Source organism: Tetrao urogallus, assembly GCF_951394365.1.
Source record: "Tetrao urogallus genome assembly, chromosome: 6".
Lineage (NCBI taxonomy): Eukaryota > Metazoa > Chordata > Aves > Galliformes > Phasianidae > Tetrao > Tetrao urogallus.
In genome coordinates this window covers 27,703,003-27,723,983 of record NC_136819.1, presented here as the reverse complement: position 1 = coordinate 27,723,983, position 20,981 = coordinate 27,703,003, and the positions used below count along the sequence as shown (strand labels likewise).

The window sequence follows — 20,981 nt, the reverse complement described above, 5'->3', positions numbered from 1 at the left end:
TCCCTCCAATTGCATGGCTAAAAATACCAGTAATTAATCGTGTCAATGTGACAGGATTTAAAAAAACAAACAACAAACAATAGAATACTTAGCGCTGTATAAAATGTAAAATTCTGAAATCTATCAACATTTTATATACCAAAATTAGTTCCACTTGCAATGGCACTATAATGAGTTTCTCCACTTAACAGTCTTCTCTTCATCTGAATCTAATCTTGACAAGAGAAAAGAAAGACCATGAAGAATTATGAAATGGAAAAATGGCTTCTGTTTCAAAATGAGGAACCCAGAATACTTGCATTCTATTTCATACTTTGTCACAGAGAAGCTCAATAATCTGAGATAAATCTGCCAGATGTCCAGCTTTCCCTAGACGCAGCCCTTTTTTTCACCCAGAAATTCAATCCAAACCAGAAAAAAAAAAGAAAAGAAAGATTTGGCCACTTGCCTGGAATTTCCAGATGCTGGGCAGCACAGTCATGCAGTAGCTCTGACGCAGTTGCTAGATGATTGGAAATCCTGCTGAATATATATGCACTGGGACTGTCAGCCATCCAAATAGAGTTACCTTGTGTGCAACCATCCAGAACATACGCAGCAAGCAGCCTTTACTGAGAACTCCCAAGTAAGATATGCCAGGTAGGACAGAAATTGTGTCCTCGTTTTCCTGGACAGAAACACAAGAGCCCTCACATGAAGTATTCACTCTATGGCAATCTTCTAAGTGCATCCACATACAAGAAAGCTGGAACAACACACCAGGCCATCTGACATTTACTTGTTCAGAACAGGCAACATAGCAGCAGCCACTCTGCTGGCACACAAATCTCAAGATTCAGAAGGAGATTTACAGGCAGCTAACACCTGGTTGTGCAGCAAAATCCACAGCCTGAATTAGACTTCTGAAATAAAAAATTAAAAAAAAAAATCAAAACGCAAGGTGGTTAAAATGCCTAGGAGGGGAATTCACACTGGGCAGCAATTAGAGCAACAGTAACTACAGAGCAACAACAGGAAAGACTGAGGAGTTTCCCAGACAAATAAAATGTGCCTTTAAACTCCCTTCCACACCCTGGGTAAGGGCGTGCTAACCAAACCAGAAGGTACCAGAAAGCATCCCTACTTTTACAGTCATTCTGTACGAAGCCTTGGAGATTGTACTCATCAGCTCACCTAAGGGAGATCACATCTCACTTAATATAGATCGAGGAATATATTTAACCAAGCCTAAAAGGTTTTCTATATACTTAATAAATGACAAGCTATGCAACACCATAAAATCTCTAGCACCAGAGAGCTTGGCCAAAAGCAGAATATTAAGCACACAAAGGGCCTTCAGGCCAGCTGTGATAAACATCCAGGCAGCCACAGAACAGAGGAATCACAGCTTCTGATCTAGTCAGATACTAAGCCCATGAATCTTTAAATCAATTATTTCCAATCTGTACTAAAAACACATCACCTTTCTGCCTCTTAAAGACAAGCCACTTCTCATTCAGCAAAGCTCATTACGGTATTCTTTCAAAAAGACATAGCATAGCATGGATGGTAGGAAAAAATGTGTATTACCAAATAATATTACTATCACCATATCCCATATCACCAATTTAATGAGACTGTTGCAGCTTTCAACAACCATACTGTGTTTTTGACAGCCCATATATAGTTCAGGTTACTAGCAGAAGTCTTTTGGTGTTCATAGGTCTCCCGGTACTACTAGCACAGGCTCCCTTCATCAGAGTCTCATTTTCTTCAACTTGATAGGGATTACGTGAAAAGGCAGGTATGGGCCATATGTCACCTCCAGGCTGTCCCACAGTGTTTTTAGCTGTCAGTGGTGGCAATAAGCAGGGGGTGCAAGTGATTGAAAACCATCTGAAAGCATGCACACAGCATCAGCCTCTGGATGGAGAGACGATAAGAAAAATCTTATCGAACCCAGGACTGGATACGTATTTGGCTTTTGAGAGGTTAAAATGCTAAACGGAGAGGATGTCTGAAAAATGAAAATTCACCTATCTGTTGGGCATAGCAAATTCAGTAAACACTGTTTATAGATGAAGTGGGAAAGTAATCTGAGCTCAAGCAAAATTGATTACTTTCTCCTTAAATCGATGCAGAGTATACAAATACAGTGCTAGCAGCTGAACCTCAAAGATTTCCAAGAATAGCATAGATAGACAGCTTATTTCCATACAGTCCCTCTGGACTGAACCGAAACAACAGAAAACTGATGTCTGAACATCTGGTACCACCACAGTGCAGCTCTGCTACCTTTCATTTCTGTGCCATATTGCAGGGCAGAAATTACTGCCTTGGACAATTCTGAACCACAGTCAAAAGACATAACAAGCTTCAAATCCCCGTGCCAACAGGAGCCAGGCTGCTTCACTTAACATCCAATTCTAAAACCCTCCACTAAGCAGGCCATGCTTGAAAGCAAGGTTTGCTTTAATTTAGCAAAAAGTGCTCCATTACATGAGAAATGACTGACAAAGAGTTTTTTTTCCCTACAAGCAATCTTAAGTCTATGCATATGAGAGCCTCTAAAGCATCAAAGGTTTCAGCGTATTATTTTCTTAATTTTTGGAGGACCTAGGATCAAGATCAGTGAATTTAGTCTTTGAAAATCACTTAAATCAACTTACACAAGGAAATTAGTCAAAGTTTGTCCTTGTTAGGTGCCTGACTCAGGCCAACCTGAACTGCTTAAGTAAAAATAAATACAAAATCATCAGCCTCGATCCCTTGCCGCACTGTGCTTGTGTCATTAGCTTACTGAAACCAATCAAATACATAAAGGTGCATTTCTAAGTAAATAAAAGTTAGCCAAAAGCTTGCTGAGAAGACTTAGTTACTCCACCAAGTCCAGTGACAGACCCTAAAATGATTTCATGATTCCTTGCTGACAAACTTAGAAAAGACACCTTCCCCATCCAGAACAATCCACAAAACATTAATTAAAAAGGTTTTGATTCAGTTTTGTTCACACTTGCATCCAACAGATTCCTTTTAATGCTACCTCCTATGACATCATGGGAGCAGAAAAGGCAACTCTCCATAATCCCATTATACTTCAAAGACCGCCAGCGGATCAAGTAAGAGTTCCTTCTGAAGGAAGGCACGAGGCTCCAGGGAAAGAACTTTAAGGGCAGGCATGAACACTGTTTAAGCTTCTGCTACAGTCAACTGAATAGAGATGGGTATTTCTAGAGGCAGTAAGATACGTGTTTAAAATAGGATCTGAGGCTTCCGCACCTGAAATTACACAAATGTTTATCTCACCTACTATTTACCTGTCAAACTGAATATACTGCTGGGCTAAGGATGGCGCATCTCACTGAAATGTGGTAGCAATAAAGTTTTGAGCTTAATCTCTCTGCTTTTTCCTGCAGTCAAACAAGAACATCATTCTCAAGCATTTATTTGAATAAGGAAAGAAGCATATTAAGGAGGCATTCCTGGCTCAAACTATCTACACTGGGCTGCCTGGATAGCTCCCAAACTAGGCTCTGCATTCAAGACAGTGGAAACATGAGCAAGGTGAATCCCAGACAATGCACAGCATCACAAGCATATATTTAGATTTAGCTGAGCAGATACTGAATGTTTTAATTTCACTTACATAACTCTAATTATACAAATAATCCAATTTTGACTATTTTAAGTACTAACAGTGTTAATTTTATAATTTGACCTTTACGTTGGAAGGAGGTGCTGGCACATCTAGAAGTCCAGAGGATGAGTCTATACGCATCTGGAACAAAATCAAGCAGAAAGTCTGCAGAAAATAGAAGACAACTGAGTGTATGGAATGACCGGGGCTGGCAGCCACAGAGTCATGCCCATCAGTTATTGTTAGAACAAACCTTGTGCTTCTCCCATTCAGTCCAATTGCAATGACCTCACCTGGTCAGATTACTCCTTTACAATGGTGAAGTCAGTCACGTTTTAGTCAGACTTCTGTACTTAGGGAATACTGAGTTGTAAATGATTTCAAGCACAGCTCCATCAAACAGAAGCAATAGCCAACAGGCAGTTTTAGTAGCAGTAATTCAGGGCGTGGCTCCACCTGCCATTCCTGTATACACACCTGAGCTGGTTTGTGTAATGCCAGCCAGCAACACAGCCTTGTCTACTCACTTGCAGATGTACTACCCTTTTTGGGTAGGTATTGCAGCCTTGTATGAATATCGAGCTGCTGCAGTTGTCATGATCAGTGCTTTCCAACAACTTTCAGTGCAGAGGAATGTTTCAGACTGCAACACAAAAGCATTCTAATAGGCAGATACCCCTTGTTGACTATCCACTCCCAGCAACCAGTACATGCTGGGCTGATTTCCTGGACCTTCCTGAGGCAATTGCCAGTTGCATACCTACCTGATACAAGGCCTTAATGGCAACAGGATGTTTCTCTGCTCCTGTTTCCGCCTGCACTATTTCACCCTGACCCAAAACACTTGAATTAATGCATCTCAACTGAGGAAATGTTTTTTTAAATACTCATTTGAATTTAAATAATTCTATTTGACTTAATTAACTTGACTATTGCCTATGTAAAGTAGAGCAGCTTTAATTACCTTCCTTTCACAGAGAAAGTGAGACTCACTAACATTCGGTAACTGCCTTCTGCAGTCATTTATATCTCAGTAAAACATTACTAAGGTGATCTCTTAGAATTCTACTTCTGGGGTGCGCTGTCTTTGCTTAAGACAAAAGAAAAAGAGGAGTGAACCGGGATCTTACATCTTATGATCTTGTAATAATGTTATATCTTATAACCACTGAAGAGGTCAGTACAACGATGCACTCCTGCACAACGCATGTTAGGAACTATTTGCAGACTTTATAGTCAATTGATGCTTTGCTTCCTGACCTCAAGATTCCAGGTTACCCACAAGTGCTCGTGCTGCACGTACCCTGAAGGAACTTGTTTGGTGCGATCACCTCACACTGAGAACCTGCCTCCCAATAACACCTCCTCAATAAAGCTGTATTGGAGATTAAAAACTTTGTTTTATTAGTCAGAAGGGTTTGCTAAGGATTTGCTGTCAGCCTGGACTTCCCCAGGAAGTTGATGCATTGCTGCTCTTCAGCCCTTCACGTTAACTATCAGCCAACAGTACAGACCGCTGGTCTGTTACTTCTGTCCAAGACTCATATCCAAAATAAGATCTGAATTAGCACGTCTCTAACCATGCCTTGAATGGCAAAAGTGGGCACAAAGTAAATAAATATAAATTCAAAAAAATGTTATGTACTTTAAACACTTTTTGTATATTAAACAGAAGTCACATTTTCTGTTTTAAAGGTGTCTCTGTTCAACTACATGTGCAACATTAAAGTACGACAAAGACAGAGCTTAGTTTTCCATTTGAGAATAAAGGTGCTTGGAAACATGCCTACACAAACCCGCCCATTGCTTCTCCACTAATTCAAGGTGGTTTTCCCATAAGCATATCTGGTTTTCCATGTCCAACTGCAATTTGCATAAACTCTTCCCAGAAAAGAAACAGTTGCCTAATCTGCATTAATGGCTATTTTGGCAACAACAGATGATGGAGAAATCCTCGATTCTGTCTAGCATAAGAGGCATTTACATCAATAAGCATCTCGGCACAAGTTTATTTAAATGCAGTCTGCTCAGCATGCTTGCAGAATACAGCTGGTCTTGGTATCCCAAGTAAAATCAAGGTGTACCCAATGAGGTTTACTTCTTTTGAAAGAGATAGACGTGAACAATGCCCTGATATCCAAAGATGCTATTCTAAAAGGACAGAATATCTGTTCTTGCTGCTAGTTCCTCTCCTTCTGCAGCTCTGTTTTTGTTCCAGTCCTAACACCACACATCAGCTGAGCCATCTAAGTCCTGTCTATCTAGCAGCAGAATTAGCAGACACTTAAGTTCAGCAGCCATGCTCACAATAAGTGGTACAACATAATTTGCACGTCCTTAATATACAACCAGAAAAGACAGGCACTCAGGCATTACAAAGCCTACCCTATATCCAGATGGGTTGCTTAACTTTCCACAACCTCCATTTTTTCAGCAGTAACATGGAGATAATAAACCTGCCATGTTTGACAGCAAGGCTATGAAGCTTCATTAATTTAAATGATGAGAAAGCCTACTGAGCTCCATATAGAAAAAGTGTTATTTAAGTAAGGTTTTTATTCCAGAGGAGCAACAAAAAAAGATTCCATTTCTGTTATTGTCTACATCAATTTGCATACAACTGTCCAGCTCCCCAAGAGGTGCACTCTTCCTTTTTCTGCTAAGGACTTCTGTGTGTTACATAAGAAAAACATTTACTCTAACAGAAAGATGTCTCAACCAGTGAAGATCTTATGATCATTGGATTTTTAATAGCATTTTTAAATTACACAGATTACCGTTCTTTACCTAAGTTACATGTGAAGTATTTCAACCAATAAAGAGAGAGAAGACTGCATTCTAATCACTTATGCTCTCGTAGTTGCTGAATTAGAATGGTTCTTAACTCTGTTTTCATGGACATAGAAACAGAAACTAATGGAACGCATTACTTTCATTTGTCTCACTGTAACTACCAGCCTAAAGTTGGTATTGCTCGATTGCAGCTAATCTATACTGTTCTTTATTTAAATTTCATCTATTCAAAAATAAAATCATGAAAAGAAAGCACAAAAGAGATGCTGCAGCCTTAAGTAATACAGGCTGGAGCAGAATCCAGATGTCCTCTTTTAGCTTTTCAGAGAACTCCAAGGTGCAGTAGCTTCCCCTCAGAGCTTCCATATACTGCTGTCTAATTCAGTGATGCTTCCCTTGGTTATAAATGCTGAGACACAGAACATCATATGTCTGAATAAGTATAACCATGACTGTCTTTTTACTCTGGGCTGCGGTCACTGTTCAATTAATGGAGGTCAAATGTAACCTATTGAGTACAGATCTGACTAAGAAACTGACAGGAATAACAGACATCTTCTCCCCCCTCCTGTGATCGCCACCTGATTGGAGGAAAACTTAAATGCTACAGCTGGTTCTGAAAGCCTAGGACTGGAAAATGTAACCAGCCAGAGCACTAAGATTCTTCTCCCATCTTATGGGCTATGTCACGTAAGAGTCTGAGCAGTAGCAGCCTGCATGGTGCTTCATGTGCCATAGCCAGGTATGCAGTGCAGAGAGCAATGCAGAACAACTGAAGTAATTCAGACGGCCCACAACAATTGTCTAAGGCGAAACATGAGGGTCTCCACACCCTGAACAGGTGAGGATCTGAAAGATTTGACAGTAGAAAGCCACCGCAAGCCTGCTCCGACTTATGTTACAAATTCTGTAGTGAACATCTTATGCACAGACAGTGTCTGGAGTCTCACATAAACACTTTTTATATGAAGTGCTCTACCATCTTTAAAAAGCTTCACACCTTCTGCAAGTCAGCAGCGCTGGGACCACAGTGACCCTCCGCATCGCAATGGCAGGCTCACAAAGTACCCCAGCCCTGCAGGCATGTGAGCCCAGGCTGAACCGGGCCATGCACAGCCTCATCCAGTGGGCAGCAACTTTCTTTTGTGCACCTTTTAAAATATAAAGTTGTTTAGTCTAAATTAGGTACAAAATCTTTCTAATAACCTCCTTCCTGATGTGCTACACTTCCTTTCTCCAGACTCAGAATTGCCACTTACAAACAACAGTAGTAACCAAACTATTTGTTAATCACTTTCCACAGCTGGCAAAAAGACTTGCTATTATCTCAGCCTCTATTATTCTATACTGCTTGCTGCCTAAGAGCATAAAATAATATCTCCTAATACTAATATTTTGTTTGTCCGAGCAAACTATCTTTTATGAGTCAGCACATTTGCAAAATGAAATGAAGAGAAAACCACTTGAAGTACCTTGCCATGTAGTTTGTGGACATCATATCTTATCTGAGCAAACTCACGGAGTCCAAAAGATCCCCCAACAATGTAGAGCTGAAAAACAACACAATGAAAGCGTGTGTTAGAATCATCACAGAAAAAAGAATCATAGAACCACCAAGATTGGAAAAGATCTCCAAGATCATCCAGTCCAACCATCACCAACATTTCCTGCTGAACCATGTCCCCCGGTACAACAACTAAAATTTACATGTTGTGAAGAACACTCCACATACTGACACAGAAACACAGAGAGCAAAGTTTTGTGGTCTGGCAGCTGGATATATTACAGAGCTACAGCTTCAAAAGGTTGGTAAGAAAATCCTTTGAGAGTCCTACCACAAATGGGACAGCCCCATATTTGTAGCTCAAGGCATTAATGCTGTTCTTGTGGATAGATACTGATTCATCTATACATACAATAGAAAAGGAAGTATTAATATCAAGGAAAAAATAATGCTTTCTTTATGTATGAATATTCTGGTAAGAACAAGTAACAGGAAACAGAAAATAAAAGCATTCAAAATAGTTTAAAAGAGCCTGAAAATTATTTAAGATTTATTCAGCCGTATCTGGTATGTCAGCTGATGATACGCTATCTTCACACCATATGCTGAAAGTCTCAAGGAACAGACAGTAAATGAATCTTAATATGGTTGACATCTCAGCAAAAAAAAAATCCATTAGCTGATATTCTTTAAGCTCTAATGAAAATTATGTTAATTAACATCTTATGTGTAAATTTAACAAATGTCATGTCCTAAAGAAAGAAATCAGCAGTACTACAGTCAAGTTTATAGTTACAAACAGCGCTTTATGGTTGTGATGTCAGAGTGGCTGTGGTGGAGCCAAAGCAGATGCACTGGTGTACAGCAGGTTCAACGAGAGAGAAAGCAGAAATCCTTGCAGCATCACTTCAAAATTAGCCTGTCTGACAACAAAATTGCATGAAGTATATTGTTATGAGATGTAATATGAACAAAGGCACGTTCAACTATAAAGCAAATGTTTGGGGACTTTTTTAGCTTAGATCATCTAAAACTCTGTAAAGTAGCTAGTGGAAGTGAGGCAGACAGCTGCTGCATGAAATAAATCATGCGCTGCTCTCATTTGGCCTCACCACACTGTTTCACTTGTTTGACAGCAGCCATCTATTATACATTAATTTCATGTTTGCAGCTATACACATGATAAAGAAGTTGATACACACACACTTCTCTTCCTTAAGACAAGTTTTGAAACTGTAACCTTATTCACAACATCTTTATGCTGCTCCTGGGGTAAAAAACTTGCATTTTGGTTTCCTTTTGCTTTTCATACAGCATAAGCAGAACAGCCAGCGTGGTAAGCTGGACACGTCACTTAGAGCCATTATCAATACAAATGCCTTACACTTCCAGTACTGTGATGGTCAGTTTCTCTTCCTCCAGATCTTCTCCAACCTTGGTGATTCTATGATTCTATGCCACAGCAGCTACGGGCAGCTCTTAAGTTAATTATATATATATATTTAACTGCATTCAAAAGTCAGTAAAAGAAGCAATGACAGTACAGGAAAGTATCAATGAGTTTGTGCAACTGTAATAGCATTAAAGGTAACAAAGTACCTGGAGACAGACAATGTGTTGAGTGAAGTACTGGCCTTGGCTTAAGTACTGCTGTTCTCTTTTGTACTATGAGGGAAGATGTCCTCACCTTGTTCATATAATTGTATTTAAAGGGAACAGTACAGACATACAAACAATGATAGATCTAGATTTAGCAGGCAAAATAATCAGAAGTGGGGTAAGACATTACAAATTTCAGCAATGTTCTTAGCTTGTTGGCTTTGCATACTCCATAACTCTCACTCACGTTTCTAGTTTTCCAATTTATAAAATGGAGATAATCTCTACGTTCCTTGCAAGATAAAAAAGCATTACAATGAATTAAATTGCTCAGTGTAAGTCAAGGGCAAAGCAAAGTCCAGTATGTTCCAACAAATGCCAGACAGGCCCAGACAAAAGAGACACAGGGGAAATCCAAGCAGAAGCTATTCAGGATACCATATAAATAGAACAATTAGGTTGGCAACATTTTCATGAGGTCAGATGCAACTTGACGCTCCACTTAAAGTGAAAACTGGGAAGGTAATTCCAAACAAAAAGAAAATTAAGTACATTTTCCTCCATCCTGATTTAATAATCATACATATGCTTAAATCATAAAATGCAAATGCATGAGCAACTGAAGATTACCCAAGTCAGAAAGTTGAGATATAACGGCATTCTGCAACAGTTAGTTTTACATGCTTCAGATACAGAGCACAAACTTTATTATGGAGTGAACACAACCTGCTTAATTACTTGAATGCAGTCAGCAGAGTGATGAAATGCTGTGCTTTCTCCTTTCCTCCCAAAGTTTAGCTTAGGATGTAAAACCAGGAAACACGTTGGTGAAGCAGCACTCAGCACCCGTTAGGGTGAGCAGCTCAGCAGCACAGTGAGCTCAACCTCCCATCAAAGAACTCGTGCTGGATCATTTCTTTATGTTTCAGTGAGTACACAAAAAAAAAAAAAACCAACAAAAAAAACCCCTACAACGTTGTAATGCAATTATGCATGCATGGAAGATTTGCGTGTTGCAAAACAAAATGAAAGATAGGATGTGACATAAGAGCACCATCTGTCACATACACTCAGCAGCCTCAATAAATGTCTTATGTAAAAAAATGACATAAAACTCTCTTTAATTCTTTTTAAAAATCTATTTGTTCACTTCTGCGTTGGGAAGTATGTTATGCAATTAGTTATAGATGGCATCAGGCTGATCACTTGAACTGTGTTTTAGGATGGATAACACTTGTGTTTGTCACCAACCACAGCGAGACGATGTCCACCGAGGACTCATAACAGCACAAGAATATAGTTAAGAGCAGATCCCTACTTTTTTGGAGCCATTTTCAGTCTCTTGGGCTAAAACAATAACAGGAAACAATTTCTCCAGCAGCAGCGATTGGTGGTGTTATAAGCATCCCTGTTGCTAGAGAGACTCATCCCTGTTACAGCAGTGGCTGTGACAGGCAGATCACGAAGGTACATTACATTTGTTGCAGAGCCCTACATGAAACCACACTAATTAGTGCTGGCAACATATATTACAGTGTAAAGAAAGCAGGAAAATGTTATGATAAATATTGCTGGTGAAGGAATGTGATAATTTTCAACCTCTTCTCCAGGACTGCTGCTGCAAAACCCTCCAACTACTCATTGTGAGCTTCAGAACTAGAGCAGCTATGAATGATTTTTATTTTAGTTTGCAGTGATCACAGTCAAAAGGGTTTTGGGGTTTCCTTTCTAAAGAACTGTCATGTATGCAGTGTAGGGCTGGTGAAAGACAGCAATTTGGCAGCCCAGGGGACTGAAGTCTCCCATTTGTTTCCTAAATAAAGCAGCATTTTGCACTGCCAAGAAAATCAGCCGAGCCTCAAGCGCCCTCCTCTGCCAGCTCCCACTCAAAGGAATTGCTTGCCAGTGCTGCGCAGGCTGCTGAGAGAGAACCGGAGCAGAATCCTCTCTGAAACTGACTGAGATTTCACCCTGCTCCCAGTGGGAGCGGAACCAGGTCTGCCTTTCTTCTTGTCCACAACCACTCTCGGCTCAGATCAGGGGAAAAACAAAAATACAAATCTCTTAATTTGATTCAAGAGCACAATCAAGTAAGGGAGCGCTCCGACTTGCTGCGTACACTAGAGCTTACAAACTGCACTACATCCAGAAACAGATTAAACACGCCAATAGATGGCTGCATCCTCACCTGGGGCAGCACCTGGCACACAGCAGAGGCAGTCACAACCAGCTGGTAACGCAGCCCTGTGCAGTGCTACGCAACCTGGAACTCCAGGCAGAGTACTGCACTTGGACAAGCACTGCCTTAACCAGTTCAAGGTAGAATATGTTCAAAGCAGTCAGTCTGACAGTTGCAAATACGAGTGGCTACAGGCCACAATACACCAAAACCAGTCCACACACTTAGACTTACAAAGTCGTATGATTTGGAAGGGCTCCTTAAAGGCCATCCAGCCCAACTCCCCTGCAATGAACAGGGACACCCACAGTGAAATCAGGCTGCTCAGCCCATCCAGCCTGACCTTGAGTCTCCAGGGATGGGGCATCCACTGCCTCTCTGGACAACCTGTGCCAATGCTTCACTACCTTTACTGCAATAAACTTCTTCCTTATATCCAATCTAAATCTCCCTCTTTTAGTTTGAAACTGTTTCCCCTAATATTACCACAGCAGTCCCTGCTAAAGAGTCTGACCCCTTATTTCTTACAGCCCCCCTTTGGATACTGAAAGGCTGCTCTCAGGTCTCCCTGGAGCATTCTCTTTTCCAAGCTGCATAGCCCCAACTCTCTCAGCCTGTCACTTGCAATGCTACTATTCTGTGTCTTAGGAAGAAAAAAAACAAAAACATTTGTTTATTACAATGTCCATTTCATAACAGGTTGGAAAGCATGGCAAACACATTAAGCAGAAACCAACCTAAGAACAATGCAGAAGAGACAGCAAGCCAGATGTTCCTCAGTGTGAGCAATTAGCAAAAAAGGGCATTTTCAGCCACAGCCCTGTCACTTTGCATTACACACATTGATGGCTTGGACTGCTCAGATGACCCGGGAACTTCACTCAGCAGCTGCAGCTGTCTGAAAACCAGGTTTGCCACGGTGGCCAAGCTGCAGCTGCTGGGTACCACCTTCTCTTTCTCCAGAAGCTCCTAAAAGCCAAGATTTGGATTCCTTCTTGAAATTACCAGTCTGGGCACTCACGGGTTCAAAAAGTAGAAAGGAGCACCTACTTGTTTGTCTAATACTTATCTGGAAGATACTCCTCAAATACTAAGAATCAAAAAGAAAAGTTGAAGGCACTGATCCAAAGGTGAGCTCAGAAACAGATGAGCTGACAGTTCTGCATATTTCACATCTCATTGAAAAACTCCACAAGTAATGGATGTTAATGAAAATCCTGCCAATTCCCCAAGCCTGCATTCCCCCACCACCACCTTGAGTGATGCCAACAATGTTAACAATAGCACTGACATATCTAGAAGTAAAAAAAAATGTTGATTGCAGCAATCCTTTTTCATACACTATCAAAAGATAATTTAATAACAGTTTTTACAGAGAGAGCAAGAGCCACAGCTTCCAGTTGAGCTGGAATTCAGCAGTGAAAGAAACTCATCCACAGACAGAAATTCACATCCTGATGGGTGGGAATGTGGGTTTTTGGAGCAGGTCGATAAGGCTGGGAGACCAGCGGTTCATTGCGTGGCCTGAGACACTGCTGGGCTTCTCTGTGGGTCTCCTGGGAGATGAACACATGGTCACAGCATTACCCAATGCCGTCTTGCTCCTCTGATGCCTGGGACAAAGTGTCTATCAAAGAAAACCTGCACTGCTCAAGGCAGCAATGTAGATGGCAACATAGGACAGTCTGTGCACATGAACACTGGTGGAAATACATTTTAGGAAAACATTTACTCATAGAAAAAAAGATCTTTCACAGTTCCAGGCTGCCCTCATCTTCTCTTTTGGCGACACTGCACACAGTAGTTGAAACACCGAAGATCCAGAGAGAGGAAGTGACCTACAAGGAAAGCACTTGTGAACACGCAGTCATTACATGACGAGGGAAAAAAGAAGAAAGCAAAAGAAAAGGAAAGATGTGGAAATCCTCATCTACAGATATGAAGGATTTTGCAATGCTCTACAAGCTTGAAATCTGAAATAGCACATGCATAGAGCAATATGCTTAAACAGGTGTAAAACAGAAATCCCCAAACGAGCACAGACTGTGCGTCCTGCCTGTGAAGACACTGAGAAATTCATATTGATAAGCTGACAGGAGAACTGGAACCACAGCTGCATGTGGCTTCTGCAACTTACAGGATATGAAAGACCCTCGTTTGGAATCAGCCAAAGGCTGAATCACAAACACAAGATTTGGAAAGTGTCCTGAGCATGCAATTTAATGATTTTTACCATGTTTTTTAAAGTAGTGATGAAGCTCTCCTGGAATAGAACCAAGTAACCTGAAAATGCTTGTGTACGGTAGGCTTCATGAGATAAGGAGACATTTTACATTATGATAGGAAAGAGATGCCAATGCAGCTGACAAAGACACTTAAGTCACCACAGCACAGCCCTCCACCCTAACAGTGAACTTCAGAGCTACATCATGCAGTCAGCCTGGCACCAACACAGCTGTCACCACCTCCACTTCAGCCCTCAGGCTGCCTGGCCAGCAGCACACAAGCTGGAAAAAGTGTGCCCAAACACTGCAACTGACACATCTTCCTGGCAAAGCTGTTGTCAGTTAAAGGTTTTAAGGATCAGCCAAGAAAATCCCTTTCAGACGAAAATATTCTAACAACTCCCAAATGAACACAGGGGAAATAAAAGGATCAAGAAGATAATTTACACTAAAAAGGAAGAAATATTTTTTATATATATTTGTGCATGTATGCTCGTAGCGAGAGCCTAACCTACCACTGAGTTACCATCTCTTTAACCTTGGAGTATTTTTAAAGAGTGTTATAGAGGCTTTTTATTCAAATATGCAGTGCAAGGAGGCAAGACATGAGATTCATTTCAATAATAATAACTGCAATAAAAAAATACAGCGTTGATGAGGTCCGGTAGTATTGAAGAATAAACTTCTGTCTAGTGAAAAAATGTACAGCACGCAAGCTTCTAACAGGACCTTGTATGTCAGTATTATCACCAAATTCAGCAGAACTTGAAGGTCACAAAGGCACACTTTTGCAGTTCTGGACACACATTCAGTGCCACTGGTGCTGCAGTTGATCTTTTAGCAAAACTGTGTTCAGCTCCTGAGGTGCTTTCAGAGTTCAATGTTCAGCTGGGGAGCTGCCATGAGCCACATGAATTGTCCTTTTCCTTCCTCGTTAGGTAGTCTTTGGGCAGCAGCACGATGACATTCACAGGGGAGAATAATTTTAAGGCAGGGGACACGTGAAACCCCAGAAAGAAAGAAAGCAGAGTGTTCCTCTGCTTAACACTGACTCCGGAGGAAGGATCTCTGAAGTAAATAAAGGGGAATGAAATTCTGGAGTGCAAAGTCAAAAATAAATTAATTAATTAAAAAAAAAAAAAAAGACAACAAAAAAAAAACAGTCACCCCAAAACTTCCGCTATAGACTGATGAGAAATCGTGCAAAAGCATCAGAAATGCTGAAGGGCTGCCATGGTCTGGGACCCGCAGCCCTGCTGGCAGCTGCTTCTTTAATCCCTTCCTAAAGAGTACCACGAACTTCCCATCCTAAGGAAGAGTCCCTTCTCCCTCAGCAGCCGACCCGACGTGCGTGGACTTCAGCGCTTCTTTCACAAGCCACAAAAGCATCGCCACCCACAACGTATCAACATCCGTGCAGAACTTCTCAGGACAAGCTGACCGGGTGCCTGCAGTAACCCCAGCAGCACAACGCCTGCTGCATCTTTTATGTGCCGGGCCTTCCCGAGTTTACAGGAGCTGCTAAACTCGTCCCGCTGAGGGCTCGGAGGGGTCCATCTCTTCACCCTGCATCTTTCTGCCTCTCAGACCGACGTTTCCCTTTTTCCCCACAGTATTATGACCTGCGTGCATCTTGCAGGACCCGCCAAGACACCTTGTCCTTTTGGAAGACTGGTCGCTCGCAAGCTTTATGGCACTTTTTCGACCCCACAAGAGAAGTGGCACATCCGCGCCGTGCTTCCCGCAACGCCTCATCACGCCCCCAGCTGCGCCTCCCCACCGAATCGGACTCGTTCGTTACCGGAAAGCTGCGGCCACGGCGTCCATAACGTATCCGCACAGCGCCTTTCCCCGCCCCGCCGCACCTCCCGTGCCTTAACCCTCTCCCTGACCGCCCCGCTCACCAGCAGCGGCACGCCGAAGGTCATCGTGCGGCCCCGCCACAGCTTGCGGAGCCGCTCCATGAGGCTCCACCGCCCGCCCGCTGCTGCCGCTTCCGGCGCCGGGCCGCCCGCCACACCGCTCCCTCCGCCGGCGCGGCCCACACACGGCGTTCCGCTGCGCTCCGCGAGGCCGGCACGCCGCTGAGGCCGGCTCGTAGGGCAGGCCAGGTGTTGCCTAGCGTCGTATAAATGTACTGCGTCGTTATATTAAGGCATCACGCTCATGAGTGGCGGTTCGCTCCGTATTCCAGCAAAGCAGAGTTGCTGCAGTGTGGCTGTTGTGGTGAGATCAATGTGCCGTCCGCAAAACTGCAGTGATCCACACCTGCTCTGACATACAGTTAGTGCTCTCTGAATGCATACAGGGGAAGGAGCAGGGACTTTGCCTTCACGAGAGAGAGCTTTGAAGCCACAGGAATGAGAAAGCAAGAAATTATTACGCAGTGGAACAGGTTGCCCAAGGAGGTTGTGGATGCCCTGTCCCTGCAGGCATTCAAGGCCAGGCTGGATGTGGCTCTGGGCAGCCTGGTCTGCTGGTTGGCAACCATGCACGTAGCAGGGGGGTTGAAACCACATGATCGTTGTGGCCCTTTTCAACCCAGGCCATTCTGTGATTCTGTGAAAAGACTTTGTGTCTAAACTGAGATCAGGGACATTTAGAGAAAGCAAGAGGCACTGAGGGATCAGGAGCTTCTACAGCTGGGACACCCCAGCAGGGCAGGACCAGAGCAGCAGGAATCAGTGCCATTCAGAGACGATAAAGCACTGAGATCACTGCTGCAAAGAAACACACAGCATCTGCCCTCCCCAGGGCAGCATGTAGGCTTTGTTAATATTCACTTGGTGGATAACTGCTGTGTTGCCAGCTGAATCTTCACTTACAACAAAAGACAGTCAGCTCAGTGCTGGCAAGGTACACCTGTAGCCCCCAGTAGCTTCTGTAGATGAACAGACATCCTTCCAGAGGGTTTTCTTCATGATTTTGACCTTTCTCTCAAAGCTCATTGATTAAGGCAGTCCCTGAAGTCTGGTCATTAGCTACATCTTTCATTTTGTTTCCTAAGGAAGTGACAGACACCAGAACACTGTCAGTTTTCCCACATTGTTATCCCTTATCCTAATCACATTGCACCCCAGAAACTTGCATATCCTTTCAAAACAAAGCTGACTGCACAGATAAATTCCTCCAAGATTTAGAACCATTCGTTATTTATTCCAGGTAGCAAATGAATGAGTTCTACCATTCAGTCAAATACCTGAATTCCAGAAATGCCAACTTTCATATGGGAGCTAAGAGAAGAGAACAGTCCTGTGCCCATCTCTGTGCTGTACTGAGGGTGGGATGAATCTCCCAAAACCACGACAGCTGCCATTACAGACATAGAAGTGCTGAGGAGAGAGGTTATTGCTTACCTCATTCCTCTCACTTTAACTTTCCTTAGAAACAGTTTGACATGTAACACCAGCATTATGCTAACCTCACCTTTGTTGTTACTTTCTCACCTGTTGCTATTAGCTCTCTGTTAGAGAAATAATCCACAGCTGCTGATGCTCACGTGCAGTCAGCACCCTCATGTTCCAAATTCTAAAAGGGCCCAACAAATCTTGGGTTAAAGGGTTGTGTTGGTGCCACTGAGTGCTCTGGTCAAGAGTTATAAGCTGTTCTTTTGTTTCCACTGATAACTACTGGTATCTGAAATTTTCCCATGATGTTACAATCCAGAAGAGTAAGAGAAAGCAAATATGAAACTAAATGCAAATGCTATATAATTACATGATAATAACAATAATTTTATGTTCAGAAGGATAAGATTTGCTTAAATCAAACATGCTGTGCCAGAGATAAGCAGTAAATTAGACTTTAAAAATGTTTTCATTTTTAATAATCTAAAATGCTGTTAAATTACAGAGATAAAGCTATTATCAATATATATTTTATTTCCACAGTGTCCCTTTGTTCTTGTCATTGTTCAATCACCTTGAACAGAGAGGGGTGAGGAGAAACCTTTTTGAAGAGTGGAATATATTCTCATTTTGATTTACAACAGAGGTTGCATGCCTCCTTGTTATGACCCCTACATAAAAGACTGACAAACATAAAAGTAGATAAACATCTAGTTTTTATGACAACAACAGTTCATCACCCCAAGTGTTACTCCCAATACTTGAAGCACTTATCCACGTCCCTAAGAAGGCTGAGTGCAGCTTTCTTGTCTGTTACAACACAGTCAGTTAGATATTTTATCTTCTGGAATACTGTGAGGGTTTTACTTGTGAAATGTGCCACTGGAGCCATAGTTCTCTCCTAAATGTATAATGATGTTCTATCTGGAGCTCAGGTGCAGAATAGTAACCTGAGGGTGCTGGTTGGCTGGCTTTTGTCAGATCAGGAATCCCTGGTCTATGCAAAAGCTCTGGGAAAGCCTTTTCTTACTCACCTCCAGAGAAGGACCTACAAAGTGATTTTAAAATTCACTGCACATACTGTGCTGCTGGCTATTGGCAGGCACCCTGGGAACTTCAGACGAATGGAACTTGCATTGCTGGTTTAGGCTACAGTGACCATGACTGCAGGTGAAAAGAGCACACAACAGTACATTGTGTAGTGTTGCTGGGCAGCAGAATGGAAAACAGGATGGAAATCTTATTAAACATCCTGGAACAAGCCAGGGTAATCAAGACTGGTGCTGGATTGGATACCAGGAGCTGTAGAACGGCTCACAATGCAGTACTGACTGTGAGTAGCCAAGGTTTATAAGGAGTATAACTTTAGTTCAGTACAGAACTTGCAGCAATTTGTTCAGAAGATGAAAATGGAAGGTGCGTTGTAAAATGCTCATTGTCCAAACACACATTTTTCTCCTTTTTCACTGAAGGTACGCACATGTAACAAAACATGAAGCACTGTCTGTGCAGACATGATGTGCATCATAGCCAAGACCTTCAGCACTGAGAGCATGCACTTCTATATACCTGAGCTAAAGAAACAGCTGGTTGGATTTAGCATGCTCTTGGTCTTCCTGCAAGAGTAAAAGGAAACAACATCTCTGAAGGACTTACAGTTCTTTCTGGATGGAGAGGAAAGTCCTGACTTGATAGCAGCTGTTGAGAACAGCGTTTCTAAAGTTGCAACCTCCTGTCATCACCAGACCTGTTCTTTTTTATCCTCCTTTGTGTGGTCAAGAGGAGCTAGAAGGGGGAGAGAGGCTTGGGTTTCCCTTTCATGCTCTCCTGCATCTTCTGAAACCTTGGTGAGGTAATTGAGTAGAAGGGTTGGTATACCTCTCCTTTTCTCCCTCCTCAGCTTTCTTGTCAGCCATCAGAATGAACAGAAACAACCAGATTCATATAAAGAACCTGCCTGGAGAGACCAACAAGCCAGCTCTGCCCATTTTTCATGCCAGTGAAATAGTGCACACAACAGAAGGCACCATGGTGGCCCATGCATGGGAAGGGTCACCCATGCTTTCTTGATGTGGCCCTAGGTTTCCCCCTCCACCTCCAGAAAGGGAGGAGGAGGAAACAGGTTCATCACTTATTTTTTACCTTCTTGGGTTGGCTCTGCAATGGTCTGGGGAAGGGTGGCTCAGGAGACAGTTTTATGTTTATGGGTGCTGAAGAAAAAACTGAAAGAAGTACTGATCTTCCCAGTAGATTTCTTCCCCTTGTCTTACTGCTCCAGAGGGCCATTTCCCTCAAAAACAGCCAGCAAATGTCAGGTAGAAGATACGTTTGCCAGCCTGGAGAAAGGGAAAAAAAAAGGTAACCAGGAACACTGCCTAGAAGTAGGGGATCTGAGAGGGGTTTGTGCCAAAAAGCACCAACATGGACAACAGTCATCTCTGCACCTACTTAGTAGCTGCCTCTAAGCAGTAGCTTTTTTTTTTAAATCCCGAAGAAAAGCCATAGTAACACATTCATTTTCTGGGTTCTCTTTGTTATTATTTTCAAGAGCAGGGCAGTCAGTCGAGCTCTTAAATTTGAATAATGAAAACTGGTAGTTGTAAGAACATCAGCACCTTTCAATTCCTTCACATGAATTAGAAACCTGATAATTACAAAAGGGATGTGGCTGAGTGGAGCTTGTTGCTGGTCTAAGAGATGAGAAGGTTGAGTTCTGGCTCTGCCTGCCTCACTGGGTGCAAGCAGGAAATTTGCCATGTGGCAATCCAAGCCAAAATACAGAGGAGGCTGCTGGGAACAAGTGGGTGGGGGAAGAGATAAAAAGACAAAACTGTCCTAGTGGAGGGACATCACAGTATGGTGCTCCCTGCTCCTACATGAGCTCTCATGTCTGAGAGAGCAGCATTCTCCATGGATCAAGGAGCATGGGGATCCTGGGAGGAGAATCCAGCAGAGTTGCCACACTCCTCAGCTCAGTGTTGGAGTTCACAATCATTTTGCCAAGTAACTGTAGTAGCAGCCTTTTGAATAGGGTCTGAAGCTTCTCCTCAGTAGTAGGGGTCTTCCCTCCCCTGCTTTGTCAGATGAAAAAAGAGAAAAGAGGGGAGAAACCATGGTGTGCGAAAGGGTGACTGAGGAAGAAACAGCACAAGAAAGAGGAGAATGTTACTAGAGGCCATAGTGGGCACAGCTCAGACCCTGGTATGTCTACAGGTTCGTGAGGTGCCTGAGGCTGAGGGAGTGGCAGAGGTGGAGGGAGACTCCTCGTCTGTTGTGTCCCCATGCTCCTCCTTGTGCAAGCCAAGGCTGATGTGGCTCTGCAGGGCTGCTGGGGTCAGCCACTCCTTGGGGAGGCAGCTCTGGAGGAAAGGGATGCAGGAGCTGAAGTAGGCCAGGCGGTTCACCCAGCGGGGGATCTCTTTCCCACACAGTATCTGTGGAGCAAACAAGAAAAGAACACAGTTAATAGTACCAAAAGGCATTTGTAGTGGCAATGTTATTTCCATCTGTACCATCATCTCAGCAGGGTGAATTCCCCGTTGCTCTGATGAGAGCTGTTTGAATGCAGGGAGCATCTTCTACAGCTAAAAACAGCTCTAAATGCAAATGACTGCACACAGTGACTTCTCAACGTGCACACAGAGCTCTGCCAGCCATAGCCCTTATCAGCATCAGAGCGGTGACTGGGGAAAACAGCTCATGGCCCTCAACATGTTCG

At 42.8% G+C, this 20,981-nt stretch overlaps 2 protein-coding genes across 2 annotated transcripts in view; both read right to left on the bottom strand.

Moving 5' to 3' along the window:
- The window catches only part of COX16 (cytochrome c oxidase assembly factor COX16), a gene marked incomplete at its 5' end in the record, with an annotated part of 36,898 nt that extends 21,018 nt beyond the window's left edge, over positions 1 to 15,880 (bottom strand). Inside the window, 2 exons of the mRNA XM_079537781.1 lie at positions 7,882 to 7,959; positions 15,821 to 15,880. Coding sequence (XP_079393907.1) covers positions 7,882 to 7,959; positions 15,821 to 15,880 — 138 coding nt within the window. The remainder of the gene's footprint in view (positions 1 to 7,881; positions 7,960 to 15,820) is intronic.
- A 4,574-nt stretch (positions 15,881 to 20,454) lies between these two features.
- The window catches only part of LOC306948238 (deubiquitinase DESI2-like), a gene marked incomplete at both ends in the record, with an annotated part of 52,215 nt that continues 51,688 nt past the window's right edge, over positions 20,455 to 20,981 (bottom strand). Inside the window, one exon of the mRNA XM_079537779.1 lies at positions 20,455 to 20,697. Within this exon, the coding sequence (XP_079393905.1) occupies positions 20,455 to 20,697 (243 nt within the window). The remainder of the gene's footprint in view (positions 20,698 to 20,981) is intronic.